Source organism: Galeopterus variegatus, unplaced genomic scaffold (assembly GCF_000696425.1).
Source record: "Galeopterus variegatus unplaced genomic scaffold, G_variegatus-3.0.2 Scaffold6508, whole genome shotgun sequence".
Classification (NCBI taxonomy): domain Eukaryota; kingdom Metazoa; phylum Chordata; class Mammalia; order Dermoptera; family Cynocephalidae; genus Galeopterus; species Galeopterus variegatus.
In genome coordinates, this window is record NW_007732619.1 from 18,429 (window position 1) to 41,094 (window position 22,666).

Sequence of the window (22,666 nt, forward strand, 5' to 3'; positions counted from 1 at the left end):
ATAAAACAAAAGGGTTTCAATACTTGCTTGGTAGACTTATTGTAATAAATAATAAAATTATATATAATTTTATTATATATACAGTATATATATATGTATATATACTGCCTGGCATCATCATAGTTTGTCCTTAATAAATGTTAGTTCTCTTCATGCCCCTCTCCTCCCTAATATATTCTTTAGATGCATCTCATCATATTTTTATAAACATGCAGCTTCCTATGGACAATGTTTCATAAAATGTAGGATACATTATAAAAACACAGATTTATAATTTATGCAACCAAACTAATTGAATCAAAATCTGTTGCTTTGCCCCCCATGGATTTGTCACCCCTTTTCCCCTGGGTGATGGAGCTGCAAAGGATTACTCAAAGCCCATCTCTTCTGAGCAGTAAGAAGCCCCAAAGTGGTTAATCTCCTGGAACCCTCAAGAGAGAAACATTCTTTCCATTTGGGAAATTAACCCTGAATTGGGGTTCTCTTCCTGCATATATGCTCCAGCCCAGGAAGTTACAGGAAGAGACATACGTAGGGTTATAGTTTAACAATATAGGCTGGTAACTTTCAGTGAAACAAGTCAGATGACATTCCATTAAGGCAATTAAGTGGTCCACCAACAAAAACCTGGTCTTAGAAAATATTCTCTTCTTACAGCAATTTCCCAGTATCTTTACATATCAGTCAGTAACCTGTCTTTGAGCCAGCAACCTTGCTGTGTTACAACTCTTTATCTTACAACAAAGACTCAATAGCCTGGGGGAAATTTCCTGTTTTTTGTAAGATCAATATTTGAAACTGCAAGGCTTTGGAAAACCACGCCCTGTGAAGTCCATTTGCTTTATAGTATACTCCACAAAAATATCAGGGTGGAGATTTTTGCATTTTAAAAAGCTTCTTAAGGGAGTCTGATATACTTCAAAGCACAGAGATCTCCTATGGTTTGGAGGTTACAAAGAAAATGTGGAGAGAGAATCTATAAGAGTATAAAATGAGGTAGAGTAAGTCATACACATATGCAATAATTAGCAATAGAAAACTGGAAAGTACTAAAAATATAGATTATAAAATTTTAATGATGTTTCTTATCTGCCACACATGTCCTATTGAAGAACAAGAACAATAAGAAAGTAGAGTGCACTTTATCGTTATCTGCCAGTAAGTTAACGCTTAGTGGTAGGGCAGTCACTGTATGAAAAACTGTTGCATATGACACACTTTGTAAATTATAATGACTTCAAGTAGTGTGGTGTGCATAATAAGATGCTCCATTTACTAAAGTTATCTACCTACCTACCTACCCACCTACCTATCTATCTTCATCTATTTAAATAAATGGCTGGTGCAGAAGACTATGACAGAGAATTTTTCATCATAAAAAGGCTATTTTCAACTCTTCCCTTTAATGCTCGTCAGTCAACATCATCCTATATCCAGGAAATTTTTTTCTCTTCCTTTGATCGAAAATGCCTTTTTTCATTGCTTTTGCATGTTAATTTTCTAAGCATACAGTATGTTCAAATGGGCTAAATATCTTTGTTATTATGCTGTGTAATTATGCACAGCCTCTGGCTCTTGACAAGTAATGCAAATATGTATTTTTTTTTAAATCACATGGCTAAGTCGTAAAATTAGTAATCCATGAATTCTTCATATGTAGGTCCATTTTATTATAATAATCACAAGTAATTAGTTTGGGTAGAAAAAAGTGCATTGCATAAAGAAGATTATTAAAAAGTGGTTAATACATATATTTTTAAAGTGAAAACAACTTAAGAATGCAGATTTATTACAAGGATTCTAGAGTTTCAATTTCATTACATCTCTATGGAATATCCTATATTTAAGCTGGTTTTGACCTCTGTACAAGGCAGTATGGTATAACACATAGAAATTAGGATTGCTATCAGAGGATGTGGATCATGGACCTGATTCTGCCAGTTCTAAGCTATGTGATTTTGGGGTGAGGCTTTTTCCTCATTTAACAATACAAGCTACCAATTTTTTAGATGCCCAAAATGGGCCAGAAACTTTCCTAAGTGCTTCATAGGCCTTATGTCATTCAATACTCATAGTTATGACAGTGTTGTCATCCCCATTCTATAGAAGAGGAAACTGAGGTTCAAGGTATTGTGCAATTTTCTCCAGGTCAGACATCTAGTGAATGACACTCAGAAGATGAATTCCATTTTACCCACCTTCAAGGTCTGTGGAGTTAACTACTGTGAAATACTGTTTCTAAAAAATTTATGAAATGAGGAAAATACATATCAGATGCTTGTTTCTCTTAGAATTTACAACACACGATATAATTGTTAGTTATTGTTGAGAATGCCAGTAAGTAGGTTCATATTTTTTACTTTGCAGATGAGGGGGACTTGAGGATGAATCGATAATGTATTCTTGTGTAACAAAACTTTCCAAAACGTAATAACTTAAATATAGCTATATTTAAATTTATCCCATGATTCCGTGGGTCAATGTATTTGGGCTAGGTTCAGCTGTACTGTTCTTCTGGACAGGTGAGTAAGAGCAAGGCAGTTCTACCTTTGGAGGTTAGCTGGCTGTCATCTGGGGGCAGCAATGAAAAGTTTGTTTTGGGAGGTACTTTATTTCATTTAGGTATAGTCCTCTATTATGTTCTCCAAGTTAATTACTGTTTTGCATTAAATGTGTCCCCCAGAGGTCCATACATTGGAAACTTGATCTAAAATGTAATAGTGTTCAGAGAGTTTGAGATCCTATTATGGTAATTGGCAGGTGGGCCTTTAGGAGGTGATTAGATGATAAGGATTGACCTGCATAAGTGGATTAATCCATGGGTGCCTTGATGTATGGTTATGGGCTTGGTTTTGATGGCTTTAAAAGGAAAGAAATTGAGGAGGTTAGCTCTCTTGCTCAGCCATTCACCATGTGACATCCTGTGCCTCTGTAGAGCCACCACAAAGAAGGCCCTCACCAGATATGCTCACTGAACAGTAGACTTTTCAGTTTCTGAGCTGTAAGAAATCAATTTCTTTTTCTTATAAATTATCCAATTATGGATATTCTATTAAAATCAACAGAAGTGGACTAACACAGTTTCTAGTAGTGCTGTTTCTCATTGTACTAAAGGTCTGTGTAAGTGTGCATGCATATGTGTGTGTATGTGTGCCTTGTACATAAGTCACTCATCATGATGCCAATAGCTAAGACTTTTTCCCAGGATAGGGTTCCAAGAAAGAGAGAGAAAAGACCAGAAGCATGCCAGACCTTTTGAAGTCTAGGCTTGAAACTGGTACACCATCATTTCTGCCCTATTCTATTGGCCAAAACAAGTTACAAAGCCAGCACAGATTCAAGTGCTAGAGAAACAAACTTAAGGGGAGAAGTTGCAGAGTCACGTTATAAAGGGACGAACCTGTAGGAAGCGATGGAAAATTATGGCCATTTTTAATGTATTGCAGAAGAATTTGTTTACAAATATATTACTTTTTGAGGGTGACTAATAATTTAAAATTCTTATATAAGACTTTAAAAGAGTTAATTGTCCAAATGTTAAACTTTTACAAGTATGTCATTCTGACAGTCACAATGTGGCTTCATGAGATCAGTCTACATTTCTGATGGTGATGTAGTGCTCAGTTTCTATAGCCTGTGATGCTGACTCAAGAATATAAAAGCAGCAGTATTTCAGCTGCTTCCCTACAAAAGGTAATGTCCATAAGGCCTTCTAAATCCTTGATCCACACAGGCCACAAAAGAAATCAAAATTGTTTTTTTTTGCTCGGTTTTACATCGCCATCTTCCAAAGCTTTGCTTTCTCTTCCTTTTATCTGACTTTTACATGAGGATCAGTGGAGTCAGCTGGCTGGAGCAGTTTTCTGTTCTTTCCTGTCTTATATAATGAGGCCTGTGTTATTTGTCTTAGGATCTTCTCCTCTTATATTGACCAGAAAAAAATAAATAAATAAAAGAGACCACATTATTTCATTCATTTGTTTGTGTATCATTTCTCCACAGACATTTCCATCTCATCCTTTTATCTTCCCACATTCTTATTTTCAAACTTATTTGACATATTTTCTAATTTCATATCCAATCCTTTATGAATCACAAGAAAAGTCTGAGTCGTTATAAAAGATGATCCTTCCGTCAATGTAATTACATCTAGATATTCGTAGCTTATAGGACCTTAGGCCCAAATAGATTCATTAGATCTTTGTTTTTTCATTTCTCTCCCCATGAGTCCTTTGCATCATTTTCTCCCATCCTTTGACTTTTCTATAGATTCTTCATAATACAACTTAATATTATGAAATGAAAACTTTCATTATTGACTCCTGGCATCTGTATTAGTTATGTTCTGACAATCTTGCAATTTAATGTGAATATTTCCTCTACTTAAATTAAAATGTGTAATTTATATATTACTCTTTATTTTGCACATAATGTGATCTCAAAAATGTTACCTATTATTATAAATGTTTCTGTTACTACTATTACTATTTTTAATTTATTTTAAAGCAAACCATATGCCCTTTTTTCCTACTGAACGTACAACAGTAAGCAGTATAGGAAACAATCTAGATAATAGGAGAATGCATGTTCAAATTTGAATATACCTTTTCTTTGTAATTTTTCTGGCAATTGAACTTTATTATCACTATTATTTTTAGAAATTCCTCAGTGATTAACAATTATGCAAAATTAAAATCATTCCCTCAGATTTCAAGCCTTACACTTTTATGTGTGTGTTAACAACTCAAATGCCATATAATTATTATTTACATTATCTTTACACATTTACTGCCATATTGTCAGTAATTTTCTTGTAAATGTATACATACCATATTTTCTTGCATTTCTTTCTGAGACATCAATGACCTTGCAAAGACCTTTTGGTTCTTCACTTTGTTAAATTATTTAATGTCATCAAAGTTGGATATTTTATTTAGTAAATTGTTTATATTTCACCACTCACTTGAAGTTCTTTACGTTGCTAAAACTTTCTTATTAATAACTCATAACTCTTGTTCTTTCCCAATCATAGCATCAGTATCAATACCTGTTTTTCAAAGATGCCTCATTCCACACTAACCCTGGTGTTTTTCCTACTCACTGGACTTCAGTACTAACAGTCTATGCCTGTGGAATAGAATATTTCTTCTTTCTTTCTTTTTTTCTCTCTCTTTATTCCATCCTTTCTTTTTTCACTTTTTAAAATCTTTTTTAGACTGTACACATAGACACGGACAAGCACTCTATTTGGTGGTTAGGCCTGTTACAGGCTGAGTTGTGCTCCACTCCTCCCCCCTCAAAAAGTTGTTGGAGTTGTAACATCTAGGACATCTAGGACCCTATTTGGAGATAGGCACACTCTATTTGGTGGTTAGGCCTGTTACAGGCTGAGTTGTGCTCCACTCCTCACCCCTCAAAAAGTTGTTGGAGTTGTAACATCTAGGACATCTAGGACCCTATTTGGAGATAGGGTCATTACAGGGGCAATCAAGTTAAAATGAGGTTATTACAGTGGGCCCTAATGTGATACAATTGATGTCCTTATAAAAAGGGGAAAGTTGGACAGAGGCAGACATGCAGAGAAAAATAATCCAAAGAGACACGGGAGAAGATGGCCATCTACAAGCCAAGGAGAAAGGCCTGGAACAGATTCTTTCTACACAGCCCTTAGAAGGACTCAACCCTGACAACACCTTAGTTTAGGATTTCTAGCCTCCAACACTGTGAGCCAATAATTTCTACTGTTTAAGCCACCCAGTTTGTGATACTTTGTTATGGCAGCCCTAGAAAACTAATACGAGATCCAATAAAAACTTGGGAGAGGAAGAAATTGGCTTATTAAAAAATTACCTTGGTATTTGGGTGTCTGTAGCTCATCTCTTTCAGCTCCTGACAGGAAAAAAAAAAAAAAAAAAAACATACCCGGAGTTACACTTTCTAGAGTATTGTGTTCCTGGAATAAACTTTTAAAACTTGTTTTGCTTTATATAATCATGTTGTGGTAGCTGGAGACCTACATTTGTCTGAAAAGAGCAAGCCAGAGCCATGTAGAAGACACGAGAAACAAGATTCACTGTCACCTGTAAGTAGCCCTCTCTCTCCAGTCAGCTGTCAGTAAGACAAAAATGCAATTGGTCTTAGATATTCTCTCTCACTTGTTGGGAGGGGTGGGACATCGGGAGAGAAAGGGTGTGGAGAATGAGGTGTAAATAAGACAGGCAGAAGCTCCAGAGAGGGTGGGGACAAAGCTTTACGGAAGAAAAATATATGAACCTGGTTGGTACAACACAGCTTCCCCAGAGCCACCCACCCACCCTTTCCGGAGCTCTGTGCTTCGGCTGGCGGCCGGAGGTTGACGGCGAGTGGTGCTGAAGGGACAGCTCCAGCAGCGGCTGCTTTGTGGGGAGAAACAAAATCTGCAGATCGAAATGGGAGCAGGGGGTCTTCACCTTCAAGTGGGTGAGCTCTCCTAACCTCTGGCCAGCCTCTGCTCCAACCACGGCCAGCCGATCTGTCCGCTCCCTGCGGGGTCGGGCAGCGCCAGCTGGACCAGCCCCGAGCTCCATGGTTTGCCCAGCCCTGCGCGATGGTGACTCTGGGCGAGGAGGTTGGCGCCCGGCGACCCCACGTATCTCAGAATGAAGGTAGGGAGCGCGGCCAGCGGCCGGCAGGGTCTGTCTCCGAGACCCCAGCTCCAAGAGGCGGCCCAGCCACCTGAACCCGGAAAACGCCAACAAGTAGTTTCTCATCGGAGGAGGGCGGCTCAGCGGGGCGCCAAGACCCAGTCCAGCTGCCTGGAGAACCTCGTTCACTCGGAAAGCAAAGCAGAACCACTTTTCTCTCTGTCTCCTTAAGGTATCTGGAGTGGGGGGAAGTGGGGGTGTAAAGGGGTGATTTTCTGAGAAGGGCATGCTGACCCTGCGGGCAGACATCCCTCCCACCCCCTGCGCCTTTCCGGAATAGGAATGTAGAGATGAAGCCCTGAAAAGAGGTAGCTGGGAGGCTGGAAATGGGGACACTGTCATCTAGACTTCCAGCTCAGGGACCCAAGGGGTGTGCCTCCAGCAGCTTTTCTCTGGGACTCGCTCCTCCTAGAAAGCAACCCCCCCCATCCTCCACCCCCAAAGCATTTGTTTTTCTTGGGAAGGGGGATGGGTGGGAGGTATTGATCCCTTCTATTCTCAAAAATGAATCCTAGTTAGTCGTTCCCTCTCCCAAGTAAGAATAATATTAACAACAACAATAATAATACCGTGAAAGGAAAATATTTTGCTGTGACTTCTGCGTTTAGTCGTGTTGCTTGGTTCCTGCGGGAGCGTCGAGGTGAACCCAGAATAGGTCGTGCAAAGGGCACTCCCTGAGTGCTAAGGAGCAGCGAGAGCAGTTCACGGTGAACCGAGGGTGCGAGTGCAATCGGGGCTCTCCGCTGGGTCCTGGGGGCTCTCACCCAACACTGCCAAGTTGCCTTAGCAAAGAGAACTCCCTGCCTAAGGGAATTGCATCCAGGCTGTGGGAGGGGAAGAGAGGGGGTCTAGGAGAGTAGAAGGGAGGAAACAAACAGGGGAGGAGGAGAGTAAGGGAGAGGGAAAGAGGGCTTAGGAGGAAGAGACTGGAATTTGGGGAGGGAGAGGGGGGTTAGGGACTGGGAACAGGTTAGACTTGAGAGAGGACAGAGGGGAGGGACGGTTGAGAGAGAAAGGATGAAGGAGGAGAGGTTAGAGCCAAGGCAGGAGGGTGTGAGGCTGGGAAAAAGGTGTCTTGTAAGGTCAAAGACTTGCGCCGTCTCTCCTTAGTTCTTTGGAAACCTAAGACAGGTGTGATGCAAGAGACGGGGACAGGGCTGCACGCCAATATCCTTCTGGGAGGATCCTCTGCTCTCAGAGGATCCTATCTGCCAACCCTGAATCTTGGGACTTTGGGGCTGGAGTGGGGGTGGGGGTCATGGTGTGTCCCTGACAGCTGAGCTCTTTAACTTGGTGCTGTGCTCGCCTCCCCCTCCCAGTCATGTCTGAGCCACAGAGATGGGCAAGATCGAGAACAACGAGAGGGTGATCCTCAATGTTGGGGGCACCAGGCACGAAACCTACCGCAGCACCCTCAAGACTCTGCCTGGAACGCGCCTGGCCCTTCTCGCCGCCTCGGAGCCCCAGGGCGACTGCTTGACATCGGCGGGCGACAAGCTGCAGCCGTCGCCCCCTCCACTGTCGCCGCCGCCGCGACCGCCCCCTTTGTCCCCCGGCCCGGGAGGTTGCTTCGAAGGCGGCGCGGGTAACTGCAGTTCCCGCGGCGGCGGCGGCAGCGAGTTCTTCTTCGACCGGCACCCGGGCGTCTTCGCCTACGTGCTCAACTACTACCGCACCGGCAAGCTGCACTGCCCCGCCGACGTGTGCGGGCCGCTCTTCGAGGAGGAGCTGGCCTTCTGGGGCATCGACGAGACCGACGTGGAGCCGTGCTGCTGGATGACCTACCGGCAGCACCGCGACGCCGAAGAGGCGCTTGACATCTTCGAGACTCCCGACCTCATCGGCGGCGACCCTGGCGACGACGAGGACCTGGCGGCCAAGAGGCTGGGCATCGAGGACACGGCGGGGCTAGCGGGGTCCGACGGCAAGTCTGGCCGCTGGAGGAGGCTGCAGCCCCGCATGTGGGCCCTCTTCGAAGACCCCTACTCCTCCAGAGCCGCCAGGGTAAGGCCAGCATCGACCCTTCCCTGCTGCTCCAACTTCTCCAAACTTCCTCCCTAACTTTCTGTTCTTTTCCACCGAGGGGTTCTGGGACTGGGGGCAAGGGGGAAAGAGAGCAGGGGCTTCCTAGCGATGCGGTTTGGGGCTTATCTGGTGCAGGGTAAACCCAGGGACCTTGGCCCCAGTTCTCCCACCCACCCCATCATCCCTTCCTCTCATCTCAACTCAAACTGAGATTTGCTTTAGCAGATGGGACCTAAAGGGCCAATGTCGACTTCTCTGTGCAAGTCTGTCTGGGACCTGTCCTGAAACCGGTATCACTCTTTAGCTTGAATTTTTTTCCTTTACTCTTTTGTTCCAACTTTTACTTTAGCTCAGATGTCTCTTCAGGTTTTCTGGTCATACCGATTAGACGTTTTCTGTAAAGTCTGACCCTCCTTTACATCTTACTCACCCAGAGCAGAGGCTCCAATTAGGGATCTAAGCTGAGGATAGAGGAAGGGGAAATGGAATATTTGCATGTGGCTGGACAGAGGGAATGTGTGCCAGGAGGTTCATTTTGTGATGAGAATCTGGGGAATGCTGTTTGGGCCAATCTCTTTCTAAGGGAGAAAAATATTAGGAATTGCTTATTCCAATGAGTTGACCAGAGAGTCTGCCTGCACACTGAATCTTTCAGCCTGGTACATTTACTCTTGGGCTGTATCTATGTTCCTTTTAGGCTAAATAAACGTGAATTAATCACTTCAGTGACCCTAGTTTTGGTGATCCCACTTCTCTAATTCTGAGTAATTTAGATTATGGCAAACTTTATTTTGATTTTTATATGATCCCATCCTGAATTTTTCTTCTTGATTTCTAACTTGTGATAGCTTAAATTTTGTCCTTGTTACTCCCAATTAATTCTTTGAAATCCCATGAAGCGACTATAAAAGTAATAAATAACGGTGTCTCCAGTTTAAAGGAAACAAAAGAAACATAAATAACTAAAAATTACATACTATGTGAATGGTTTTTAATTATATGTGAGAACAGAGTACTGTATTTAGTTAAATCTTTGCAACTGTGTGTATCTGGTTTGCTTCTGAAACCCAGAAAAGACACCCCCTGAGTAGAATGGGAATTCTCCCAGCTTTACTTTGGCACTATCCTCATATTGTCTTCCTCTGCATGTCAGAAGTCTCTGCATCCGAGATATTATGCAGCTGTCTATGTACTCACTTGTCATAAGATGTGCATATGATACCACTTTGGAAGTCTGCAGATGTGTTTTGTTTTTAGTGTCAAACAGAATATGAAAGAGACAACTTAAATCATTGCTACTCCCTAGGGTCTGGTATTTAAATGCATACATAAATTCCAGCATGTCCACATTCACATACTTAAACATAGAATTAACAATTTCAGCTCTGAAATCTTTCTTTTAAGACCATTCTAAAATTCAACAGCAAGAGTTGGCATTCAGAAAGAAATAAGTGCATGTTTATTTAAATTCAATTACAGGCTCATGACCATTACATCTGTGATTTTTGGTTTCCAGCTGAGTGCCATGGTGCTCTTTCCACTTGGTGGCTAAAAAGATAATCTGAACTTGTTTTCAGACTCAACCTGTGATTTTTTTCCCTCTAGATTGTGTACTTTTATAAAAAAAATCATAATGTTTAGTTATCTTTCCCCATGATAACATAATACATTTTAATGTAGGCCAGATTGCACAGCAAAATCTTTAAGAAGGTGTTCAATTTTTATCATTGCTATGAAAGTCAACTCTATTGATTATTGGTCAAAAGGGTAGACAATTGACGTCAAAATAGTTCTTTTTTAAAAAGAAATCTTACTAAGATTTCATTGTAATAATATTGAGGATTTGACCTGTGTACATTTTAAGTAAGGAAAGAATACCGATAGATTAAAGATTAACACAGGTCAAAGAGTAAGTAGAAAGAGAATCACCTAAGAATCATACATCTGAGAAATTTCTTGCAGGTCACCTAGCCAAAACCCTTTACTTTGTAGATGAGGAAAAGGAAGACTGCGATGCTAAGTGATGGCCAAGGTCATACACTGAGTTAATAGCAGAGTCAAAATTATTCTAGAGGTCTCATGACACCCTCTCCAGGACCTTTCTACCAAAACCACCAATTATAACTGTCTGGACTGTGAAATCTCTGCAGATTGTGTTGCTTCTGAGATTTAGTGCATCATAAGACATTCACTAGAATTTAAACTTTGGAAGATCCTCTATGAGTCTTTTTAATATATGTATTCCACGACTTTGGCTGCTAGAACTTTTTTTTTTCCTTGTACCACCAACAATAGAATACAAATATGAGATTTGTATTAGCTTCTTAAAATAAGCCCTGTTTGAACTTCCCATTTTTATTGACCAGTGTTTAATATTTTGCTTTTCTTTTGTGGGCCTTGTTGTCAGAGAAATCCCTTTTCAGAGTATTAGCGTTGCCTAAAAAAGAGTATTCAGAAGTCATCAATTTATTTAAAAATGATTTAGTATTTTTATAGGAACACTTTTAGTTCAGATGATGGCCTAACAATGTTATCTTACCACTTTGACAAGCAAAATTACATTGGGAGGCCACAGGATAAAATTATATTTTACATGGACATGATTCTAAGAAACAAATTATCAAGTGGTTTACTTTAGCTGTGGTCTTACTGCTACAAGGCTTATTTTTAATAAAAATAAGGTATTGATATTTTTATAAATACGCCTACTTTCTTTTTTACATAAGTTAAGTTTTTATTGAAAAACTTGAGATGAACAATTTTAACTTGATTTCTTTTTGGATTTGTTATACATGTTTCATCATTTCTTATTTTTAATAAAAATAAGGTATTGATATTTTTATAAATACGCCTACTTTCTTTTTTACATAAGTTAAGTTTTTATTGAAATACTTGAGATGAACAATTTTAACTTGATTTCTTTTTGGATTTGTTATACATGTTTCATCATTTTCTTTAGTCTTTCCTGATATTGAAAAGTTTGGCTCAATTATATAATAGATGTGTTATATTTCTAACTTTTATCATCTAAACTGGAAGACTAAAACAACAGTGATGGGAACTGGATAATTAACTGACTTTTGCAGCACTAAATTTTTGTCTTTTGTTTTGCTTGGCATATCTCCTTCCTCCATGGCTTTTAATTTACAATGTAAATACAGAGTTGAGAGCTACAAATTGTTCTAGTTAATTTGGTAAATAAATTTATATGTTGTACTAAGAATTTTTATCCTTAAAAACAGTATTCAAAAATGGAAATTTATAAAAATTTAAATATAAGTTGTCATGGAAACCTGTTGTGAAGAAAATTAGATCAGGAAAGAAAGGGGAGATTATTTTTTTGATGCCAGTGAGTGATATTTACAAACAGTAAAAAGCAGGGATGCATAGATGTATTTCTGAAAATGTTATGCATTGTATATTTCCAGTTTAATGTTGAAGTTTTAGAAGAAAATGAAGCTTGCATGTTTTTTTCTGAAGTCTTTATACCATAAGTAAGTAGATGGGCACCAGGCAGAAATTCCTTGATAGAACTTCTAGATTGTTTAGAAGTTTAAAAATAACAGTATAAGAACAAAATATTAAAGTAAAGAGTATTTTAAGTATTTGTTTTCAATGTGAAAGAGCTGAGACCAGTTATAAGTTCTCTGTCTCTTTGCACTTATATTTTTATGGAGGTGGGGAGGTGACTGAATTCAGGTCTGTTTCAAAGTGTGACTCTTCCTTGGTAATTTATTCATATCATTGATTACTGATAGACCTTTTGTTTTTTCCTTTCAAAAAGCATTTTAGAAAAGAAAAAAAAAAAAAAAAGACTGCCAGAGAAACATAGTTAAGATGTTGACTTTTTGGTGTGGGTCCAGATCATTTCACATATGTTCTACTGACCTTTATCTAGTATACCATTATTGTGTACTGTACAATCATCCTGAATCATACATGAGTTGTGGTAACAGATCTATCATTTTTTAATTCTTGAAATATGCACATGGTTAACATTTTAGATTGCTTTATTTTTACAACATTACTAAAATATACTTACAAAAAGCTATTAAAATTTGAATTTCTAGAATTGAATTCAAATTTGCAAATACTGTATTTCATCTGCTTTTTATGGGCCACTTTTTTCTCCTTCCTGAACCACAAAACAAATCAGGAAAACCATGATCTAAATAACTATTTGGTAGTATTGAATGTAACATTTAATTAAAAAAATTATTAAGGTGGGGACAATTTGAGTCATATTTTATATTAAAATTAAAGGAAGCAAATGTATTGATTCTTATTTTGTAAGTATTTCTCCAATGAAAATAATTAATGGGAAAATATAGTTTGTTCATAAAATATTATTTGCAATTATTAAAATTTTTAGAAAGATTATTCAATGGATATTGATTATGCAGTCACTTTAGATCAAAAAATATTCAAGGTACTGGATGCATGAAAAAAATTAGTCCTTTGCCCTTAATAAGCTCACTACTCTAATTATAATAAAACATTTTCTAAAAGAATTATTATTAAATTAAAAACTTCAACAAAAGAATAGCAAACAAAATTTTAGAAATATTAAAGATAAGTTTTCCTCAAAAGACCTCATAAAGGAATATCGCATGACACATGCAGTAGAATATTCCTTTTAGAAATGATGGTGTTAGGTATTATTTTTCTTTATTTTATTACTAAAGTATTAGGCTCTTTTAATTTTGATTTTTCTGTTTTCAAAATGATTCTTAGGCTCTCCTTACAATATAATGAAGGCTGTACTTATAGCAAACTATTGAACTATTTGGGGGTGTGGCCAAGTTTCCTTATTCTTTCCATATTAATTGCAAGTCATGGCTGACCATATGGTAATGCAAATCCAAGCTTCAAATCCCTGAAAAAATTCTGCCATAATAGTTTGGTGTGTTTGCATTCGCCAAATAAGCATCTAAGTATTGTTTGACCTTTTCCAGGCCACTAATTGTACAGTTCACAAATACAGTTAATTTTATGCTTATATTCTGAACATTGGATAGGGTCAGAGAGTACCTGATTCAATACATCCCTAAAAGAATCAAATAACTTCAGTTGTCAATTGTATATTTAGAGGTATGTTTCATTGCATACTAGGTGATCTGATCTATTGCTGGGCATTAGGTATGCCAAAGAAGAATGTAATTGGACAGATTAGCTATGACTTTTTTCTGTAATATCTTGCTAAGAGCTTATTTGTAGACTTGAGTTGACAAAATTAAATGAAAGACAAGAAAAAAATTTTCTTTACTGTCAATAAGCTTGTTTTCAAAGCAACTGAAAACAAGGAAGTGTGTAAGTTTGTATCAAGATGCAGATCAACCTTTCCCATTTGAAAATGTATACCATTACAATTTATTTTTACTACTAAAAATAAAGTAAATGTGATTTTCAAGTATTATTTTTTGAACTTCTGAGTATATATCCTTGTTATTATGACAACCTTTAGAAATATATCTAAATGAAATAGTAAAGGGTGTTAAAGATAAACATAGATCTCCAAAAGGAAATATATAGTGGCAAAATAGTCTAACAATAACCATCAATATATTACATGAATTTAATTCAATTCTGTTCTATGGATGAATGGCTTTTCTTTTGTAAGAGCATTCAACATATTCTTTTATGACAAAATAACATTGCTTTTTTGTTGAAGGATGATAATTAATTTTAACACTGTGTATGTAGTCCATACTTTCACAGAAAGTGAATAGAATATGTGCAGGAGGAGAAGAGAGTAGAAATAGAGAATATATGGAAACAGAATTGGAAAAAATGCCTGGATTAGGACCTATGAGACCTACACACTAACTGTGATTTCAACACCAGGTGCATAACCTTGGAGAATTTACTTTATCTTCCTGAGTCTTGATTTCCTTTGCCTCATTCTGGAAAAAAAAATAAAAGCGGATGACTCATTGGACTAGATAGCATCCAAACTTCTTTCCAGCTCTATGATTTTGAAGTTTGTAGGATAATTATTGCTGTAGACCCTGGGAAGTGAAGGAGGGATATTATGTCTGTACCCATTTTGATTGCACTCTGAGGACCATCACATTAATAAGGTAAACCAGAATCAATATTTTTTTTTTGCATTTGTAACTTTCTGCCCTTTTTTTCCCCCTACAGCTGTTGGGTAGCTGCTGCTCTGGTTGCCATAGAAACTAGTTAGCTCCTAGCTTCCTGTTTTCATTGAAAACAGCTTTCTCTCAACCACATATTGATCTCAGGAAATCGTTTTGTTGTGGCTCTGTTATGAAACCCATAAAGTTGGTTGGCTCTGTCATTTCCTAGGTCTAAGATTCAGTGCAGGTGTATGTCCATCCACCCACAAGGGTAACTGGTTAGATAATCTCAGTCTTATTTCTGTTTGAAAAGTGTCTTGTCAAAGACACCATCCTTCTCTCCTTCCTATATTTCATGCAGGAGGAAAAGTCGTATTCACTTGAGTATTTACACATATGCCTAACACATTTAAGTGTTTACAAAATAGTGTCAATTTATTCAGTTCTAATCTCTTTCATAGCCCAGTATATCAGAATAAGCAGAGAGAATAGCATGCCATGTAGCACACTTCATAAGTTTATATTTTAATGTGCTCATTAATGAAGACTATTTCAAAATGAATGTTTATCTGTATTGTATAGTGCTTCATATTTCTCTTTTGAGAAAATTGTTTTTCTATTTCAGGGTATATGTATCTACATGAAAAGAATATATATGTTTATTTACTGTCATAACATAGATACATTCTCAAGGAATATGTTCATAAAATTTGCAGAAGGCTAAAAGATGAAAGCAAATTGTAAGAATATGGCTTAAAGTTTTGATGGAGAACATCAGTCTGTGTGTGTGTGTGTGTGCACATATGTATCCAAAATATATACAATTTTAATATGATCGATCACAGGAACATATGATAGACTTCTAATGTTTATGAAGATTAGAATTGGAAGGAAACTGGTAATCATATGGCACAATTGCCTCAATCACATATGTATCCAAAATATATACAATTTTAATATGATCGATCACAGGAACATATGATAGACTTGTAATGTTTATGAAGATTAGAATTGGAAGGAAACTGGTAATCATATGGCACAATTGCCTCAATTCACAAAAAAGACAATTGACATGTTCCAGCCAGGACTAGATAGTGACAATGGCAGGGCTAGAATTTAGATCTTCTGATTTCTGCTTCATTGTTCTTCCCATTCCACCTTGATTGCTCAGTCTAGACTGTGTTTAACATTAAATGTACAAATTTTAGGTGTTGGGAAGCAGCAAATATGTTAAGAATAGTTAGGATAGGCTCTGCCCTCTTCCATGTGCTATTGTTCAATATTATTAGAAAACTGTCACTTTTTTAGATATTCCTTTTATTTCCTGATCTCCCTCCAAATGCAGTCTTCCACTGCTGCCTTCTCCACCAGTTCTTACTGTTCCATTACCTCTAAAGCCTCAAAAGTAACCTACCTGTGCACTTACTCCCTTTCTTTTCTGTCAACTCATAATCTCTATGAGAGGATCTACAGAGGCCTTAACTCCCAAGCTGAGCCATATACAATAAGCTTCAGGAAATATTTAAATAATTAAGAAATAATATTTATCTTCCCCTTGACCTTTATGTGTGTGTGTGTGTCTTTTGTAATATATTTTTCTACTCTTGTTTGATTTATTTATTTATTTATTTTTAAATGTCTTTTTGGTGATGCATAATGTGTTTTATAGAGCATTGTCTTCTCAGCTGTAATTAACCAGGTCATGGTGGGTTGACAAGAGATAACTGGTGAATTGGAGAAGTGAAATGTGTTTGGCTCTGTTGGAGATCTGCAAATGAGGTTGGATGTTGTGAGGTCCGTAAACACAATTCAGAAAAACTTTTTTCTGAACCTTTCTTTAATGGACAGTTAGAGGAAGGCGGTATGATGGGAATGGAAAGCAAAGTTATAATTTTGAAAGTGTCTGAGAGAATGCATTTTATAGGAATCAAAACAGACGAACCTGGGGCAAAATGGTATAGGTAATATCTGGAAAAAAATACTCCATAATTGCTACAGTCACTCGACTGGTCTTCTCTCCTGAAAGGTGATAATGATAAGGATGTCTTTGTAATCTGGCATTTCTTCTGTGCTCTATTTGCCCAGAAAATCCTATGCAGACACTTCAGTTCTGTCACCTTCACTCTTTTTTGAAGACCCTGGTTGGTGTGCTACTGATCTTAGAGTTTAACCATTCTTCATCTATCTGATTGTATTGTTAGCATCTTTAAAAAATTGGAGCAAAGGCCAAGATAGCCTTTCTTGACAGGTTTTTGTGATATAGTCTCAGCAATGAAAGGCATTTTCCTTTGTGTTGTCTTTCTGAAGAGAGACCTGGAGATGAATAACTGCAAACTTTTGGTTACAGTCATTCTCTTATTTTACACCAGTATTTTGTCCAGAATTTTTAAGTTGTTCAGTAAATAATATAAAGGAAGAACATCTTTTATAAAATAACAGTGATTTTAAATCATATTGTCAATATATTTAAATAATATTAGTTGACTCAATTTAACATTACATGTGTATGAATTATGTTGAAGTAATTATGTCAGATTGGGTTCAATGAAAGGGTCAGTCATTGTTCACAACATCTTTTATAAAATAACAGTGATTTTAAATCATATTGTCAATATATTTAAATAATATTAGTTGACTCAATTTAACATTACATGTTTATGAATTATGTTGAAGTAATTATGTCAGATTGGGTTCAATGAAAGGGTCAGTCATTGTTCAAAGCTTATTAAAATTTATGTCTGTGTTTGCAAACTGTATCACAGAAATTCATATATTGGGTTACTTATTTTGGTACTTTTAAGTTAATTAATTTAGGATAAAATGCTATTTGCTGAAGGTGAATATTCTGAAAATGATGGCATAGAAGATATATCAGGAATAAGATTCCTTACTAATGTTGATACACTAATTTTGGATAAAATTAGTAAAATTTGTGTTTAGGAAATAATAATAATACAATGATTACAGTTTAACTTATCGTTTAGGTTGTGCTGCTTTTTTATCTTTTAGGCTTTTGCGGTGAACAATGGGAGAGCAAGTATGAAAGTTATTAGACTATCCCTAATGCAACCTGTCTTTTAAATAGATTGAGTACGGGGCTGACCGGTTAGCTCACTTGGGAGAGCGTGGTGCTGACAACACCAAGGTCAAGGGTTTGGATCCTTGTACCAGCCAGCTGCCAAAAAATAAGTAAAAATAAATAAATAAATAGATGGAGTAGGAAATAGACAGAATACAACCTTAACTTGCCCTTGTCTATGCAAATGGAATCTAAAATAGCAGTAACCCTTGATTTTTTTTAAAACTATTAGAACTTTATTATCAGGAATGAGTGAACCTATCACAGTGATATAAATGATTAGCAGCTACATCAAAGTTGACCTGTCATATTTTCATCATGATGGATAACCATTTGTGACCTTATGCTTAATTGCCAGGCTTTTAATGGTGTTGACTGTGCTTTGATACTTAGAGTGCAATGCTAGAGATATAGAATTCAATGAAATTAAACTAATTTTAACTAATGAAATTAAACATATTTTAATTTACTGTTAGGCTTTAATGACATTCAAAAATAATTAGTCTTGATGCAAAAGCAGAGTTGTTTTTAATTAATTGCCTCATTTTTTTCTGTGAGTCTGCTGTTCAATTTTTAGTTGTAATATGTATGTACTATCAATTCTCTAGCTTTTCTTTTCAATTTAGCAATTGTTTTCAAAGTCTGTTTCTCTGTCAATTTATATGTCATCGATTTAATTCATCTGTGATTTATCTATCTTAGGTGGTTTCATGATAAAATTTGTTTTCTATAAGTAAGTGCAGTTGTCAAAGTACGTGACATTGTACTTCAGTACTGTGCTTCTTTGTCAATAGCCTTTTGTGTTTCTTCTACCTTGGCTTGCATTGACTGGCTGATGCAATAGCTTGTTGTTGTCAGACATTTGTACATTTCTCCTTTAACTAAACAAGCTGGGAGAAAAGCAAGCATAAAATATTCTAATGCTTTTGAGTCTCTCAACTGACAATTGAGCTTCAAATATTGGCCAGGACTGGGTTATGTACTAAGAAGTCAAAATGAATTAAACTTTGGCATTTGCCTTCAAGGGAGTGCTGGGCTTATAAATAAGATTCCTGCTGATATGGAAGCCTCTCAGTACAGGACAGGACTGGACATTATTTTTTCAGTTTATTCAAAATTAGCAGTTCTCAAACTTGGACGTGCGTAGGAATCACTGAATATGTTGACTAAAATTATACTTATCAGGTCTCATTCCAGAAATTCTAATTCAGTAGGATGTGGGTAGAATTCAGATCAGGTGAATGTGTTTGGTTTGTAATTGGCTACTCGCCCAACATGTGCCAGTACTGTGATGCTACTGCTGCAGAAGCAAATACAATTTAATGACAAATTAAGAGAACAATTTTACTTAGACCGGTATTTCCTAAAGTGTGTTTTATAGGCCTGTGGTTCTGTAGGATGTTAACAGGTATTGTCCCTCAAAAAGATGCCATGGATAGATGAATTTGGAAATGAGTTTCAAATAAAGTTATATAGTTGTTTTTTAATTGCATATCTTATTAGGGTCAAAGAGTTGAAAGACTGGATGACTGTCTGACAGTCGGTTTTGAGGTGGAAGTGAACATGGAGCAAGAAGTTTTAAGCAAAATGAATGAGAATTCATGTCTAGAGATGTGCAGGTAGATCTTCTGTTATCGTGAAAACTTCAAGGGCTTTTATGGCTTTCATGACTATAGCAAGCATGCAGCATACACACTGAAAAACAGCTGGATGGATACTCACAGGACAGAAGATTAAGCATCTTTCAATTGTAATAAATTTCTGTAAATCCTCCTCCGTTCTCCAAAGAAGGGCTGGACTCAATCTGGTGAATTTGCATTCTGATTTTACCACTTGCTTGCTGTGTTATCTCCAGAAAGTTACTTCTCTAAACCTCCTTTTCCTCATTTGCACCAGGGAGAAAATAGTAGTATCCAGTTGGTGGATTGCTACAAGGATGGACTGAGCATATTCATGTTCAGAATCCAGGCCTGGTTCTATAAATATCATTTGTATTATTATGATCACTATGATTATCATTATTCCTTGAGGCAAACATTAGTCATTTTTGGAGCTGGTGTGGTTATAACAGTTCACCTTAAAAAGGTCTTCTGGCATTTTAATGTTCACAAAGAAATTGTAGAAGTCATTCTTTCATACATGATTAAATAGTGATTAATTAGAAAAATATCTAATATGTGTCTATTATATACCAGACATTGTGCAAGTGGCAAAGTGAAGATATATCCCCTGCCCTTAATATGCTTGTAGTCTACTGGAAGAGAGTAAAGGTAGGATGATAGTACAGTGTTGTGAATATCTACAGTAGAAGTAAGCACAGGGTTTACTTTATGTTAGGCTTTGGAGACTAACATAGTGTTGCTAGGGTTGGAAACATCTTCCTGGAGGAAAATGTATCTCTGTCTGTAACAGAAGATGAAGAGGAAATAGACAGATTTTTTCAGACAGTGGGAAGAATCTAAACAAAGCTTCAAAAGGGCAGGAAGGCACAGCCCATTCATTCAAGGTGCTGTGTGACTAACTGAATACAGCTGGAGCACCGAGTAAATGGGAGGGAGATGTGGCAGGAGGCAGAAGCCCAGGTTGGCTGGAACTGTTTGGTAAGTTCTGTTGAGGTCTGGTCGTCTTCTCTTGGTAATGGGGAGACTATAAAAGAGTTTAAACAGAACAGTGTCATGCAGATTTGTAATTGGAAATATCATTCTGAAACCTCTGTAGTTGAAGAGAGGATTGGACTGTAGAAGATGAACGTTAAGTTTTTCAGGGGGCTACAGTTTAGCATGTTATTGAAGGCATGAGATTGAAATAAGACAGTGGCAGGAAGGATGAGGTAAAATGGACATAGCTGAAGAGTTTTAATTGATTAGGTGTGGTGAACGAGGCAGAGGGAAAAGCCAAGAATGTCCTCTTAGTTTCTGTTTGTATAATAGGATGAGTTATGACTTCTTTCTAATTTAAGTTTCATTGGTTGCAGTTTGAGAGTCTGGTTTATGAGTAGTTATTCTTTCATTAAATTTAACACTTTAAAATTTGATATCACATTTTGTGGTTTTTTTCCTTTTACTTTTTTCGTATCAATTATCCAGTTATAGAAGGCTATTTCATAGGTTTTATGGTTGTGAAATTAGATGCTAAGTATGCCCCTTAAAATCTGTGGTTACTGTAATTCACAACCATAACAAGTCAGTGAGGGGTCAGCAGTCCTCTCTACAAGAAATATAGGCTTTGTATTGCTACTACTTTGGTGTAAAGCCCAAGAAAATAGTATTAATTTTTGCATAACATCTGTGAAATAGAACTGACTGTTAAAGGTAATGGTCCATGTAAATTTCAAAGCTAGAAACTTTAATTGAACTAGGGATTAAAAGAAAATGGTAATATGATTCTGTAATTCAAAATACTCCTTGGAAAATTGCCTTATATAAAAACTTCTTTAGAAAAGTCCCAGAAAGAACAAAGGTAGTGAGGAAGAAAGACAAAAATAAAAACAGGTACTAAAGAGTTAAACTGGGAAGAAGATGGTGACTTCAGACACAAGGCAGAGTAATTCCTTCTAAAGCACAAATATCTCTGTTTTCTTGTTTAAAAAGATTTATCCCTTTTCTTTGACTACATGCTGGTATTTGCATTCTGTAGCATGGTTCTTCAGAATCTCCTACTCATTTTTCTTCCCATTCCACCACCAAAAACATGATTATATTCAAATCACATTTTTTTTTTGCCATTTCTAAATATAAGAAATGTGTTTATATTGTCATGCATATGCACACACTGGTCTCACAGCCTGGAATGACGTCTCCTCGGTTTAACAGACTGACTCTATCTTCTTTCAATATCTTGCATAGTTACCAAGTATTATTTGACACCTAAACTCTCTCCAAAGCAATTAGTTTTTTTCTCCTACTTTCCATACACTTTGTAGGTACTGCATCATAGCACTTAATTAACTGTATTAATTTCCTAGCGCTGACTTAAAAAAATTACTACAAATAAATATCCACAAATGGGTGACTTTCAGAGGCCAGAAGTCTGAAATTCAGGTATTGGCAGGTTTGGTTCCCTCTGGAGGTTCTGAAGGAGAATCTGTTCCAAGGCTTGTTGCCAGCTTCTGGTAGTTGCCAGCAATCCTTGGAGTTTCTTGGCTATAGAGCATCACTCCAGTCTCCATCTTCACGTGATGCCCTTCTCTGTGTGTAGTTCTCTGTTTTCTCTTTCTATAAGGATAATAATCATTGAATTAGGATCTATCCTAACCCAGTATGGCTCCATTTTAATTTAACTAATTATATCTGCCAAGATCCTATTTTCAAATAGGGTTATCTTCTGAGTTTTGGGGTACATATGAATTTTGGGAGAGACTACCCAACCCAGTATACGGACTTTTCCATTTCGGCAACATATTTCTAAGAAATCTTTCTTATTTTCTCATTGCTCCTTTTCTGTATCAGTATGTTTTAACTTAATAGATACAATGGCTTTGTGAGTCTTTCTGAGGATACTAGTTAGATAATTTTTAAAATTCTATTTCCTTTCTAGTCCCTCTATGAAAATTATTTTCTATTTGTTCACCATAGTTCTTGTGTTTTATACTATTGATTCTTTTCAAATATCTTTTCCTCTGAAAGAGGCAGGTAACTATAATATTTTATGGCTAGATAGACAAAATCATGAAGAAACATAGTATTTCCTTCAGAGTGGGTGGGGAGTAGCAGGTGGGCAAACTGAGGGCCCGATGAAAGTCTAAGAAAGGAAATTTTGTTTGGAGACAGAACTTCAGAGTATTTTAGTCAAGACACAGT

At 37.1% G+C, this 22,666-nt stretch overlaps 1 protein-coding gene across 1 annotated transcript in view; it reads left to right on the top strand.

The window, feature by feature from the left end:
- Positions 1–6,312: 6,312 nt before the first annotated feature.
- The window catches only part of LOC103606347 (potassium voltage-gated channel subfamily C member 2-like), a 76,251-nt gene continuing 59,897 nt past the window's right edge, over positions 6,313–22,666 (top strand). The window contains exons 1-2 of the mRNA XM_008590961.1: positions 6,313–6,855; positions 8,003–8,687. Coding sequence (XP_008589183.1) covers positions 8,022–8,687 — 666 coding nt within the window. The 5' untranslated portion in view covers positions 6,313–6,855; positions 8,003–8,021. The remainder of the gene's footprint in view (positions 6,856–8,002; positions 8,688–22,666) is intronic.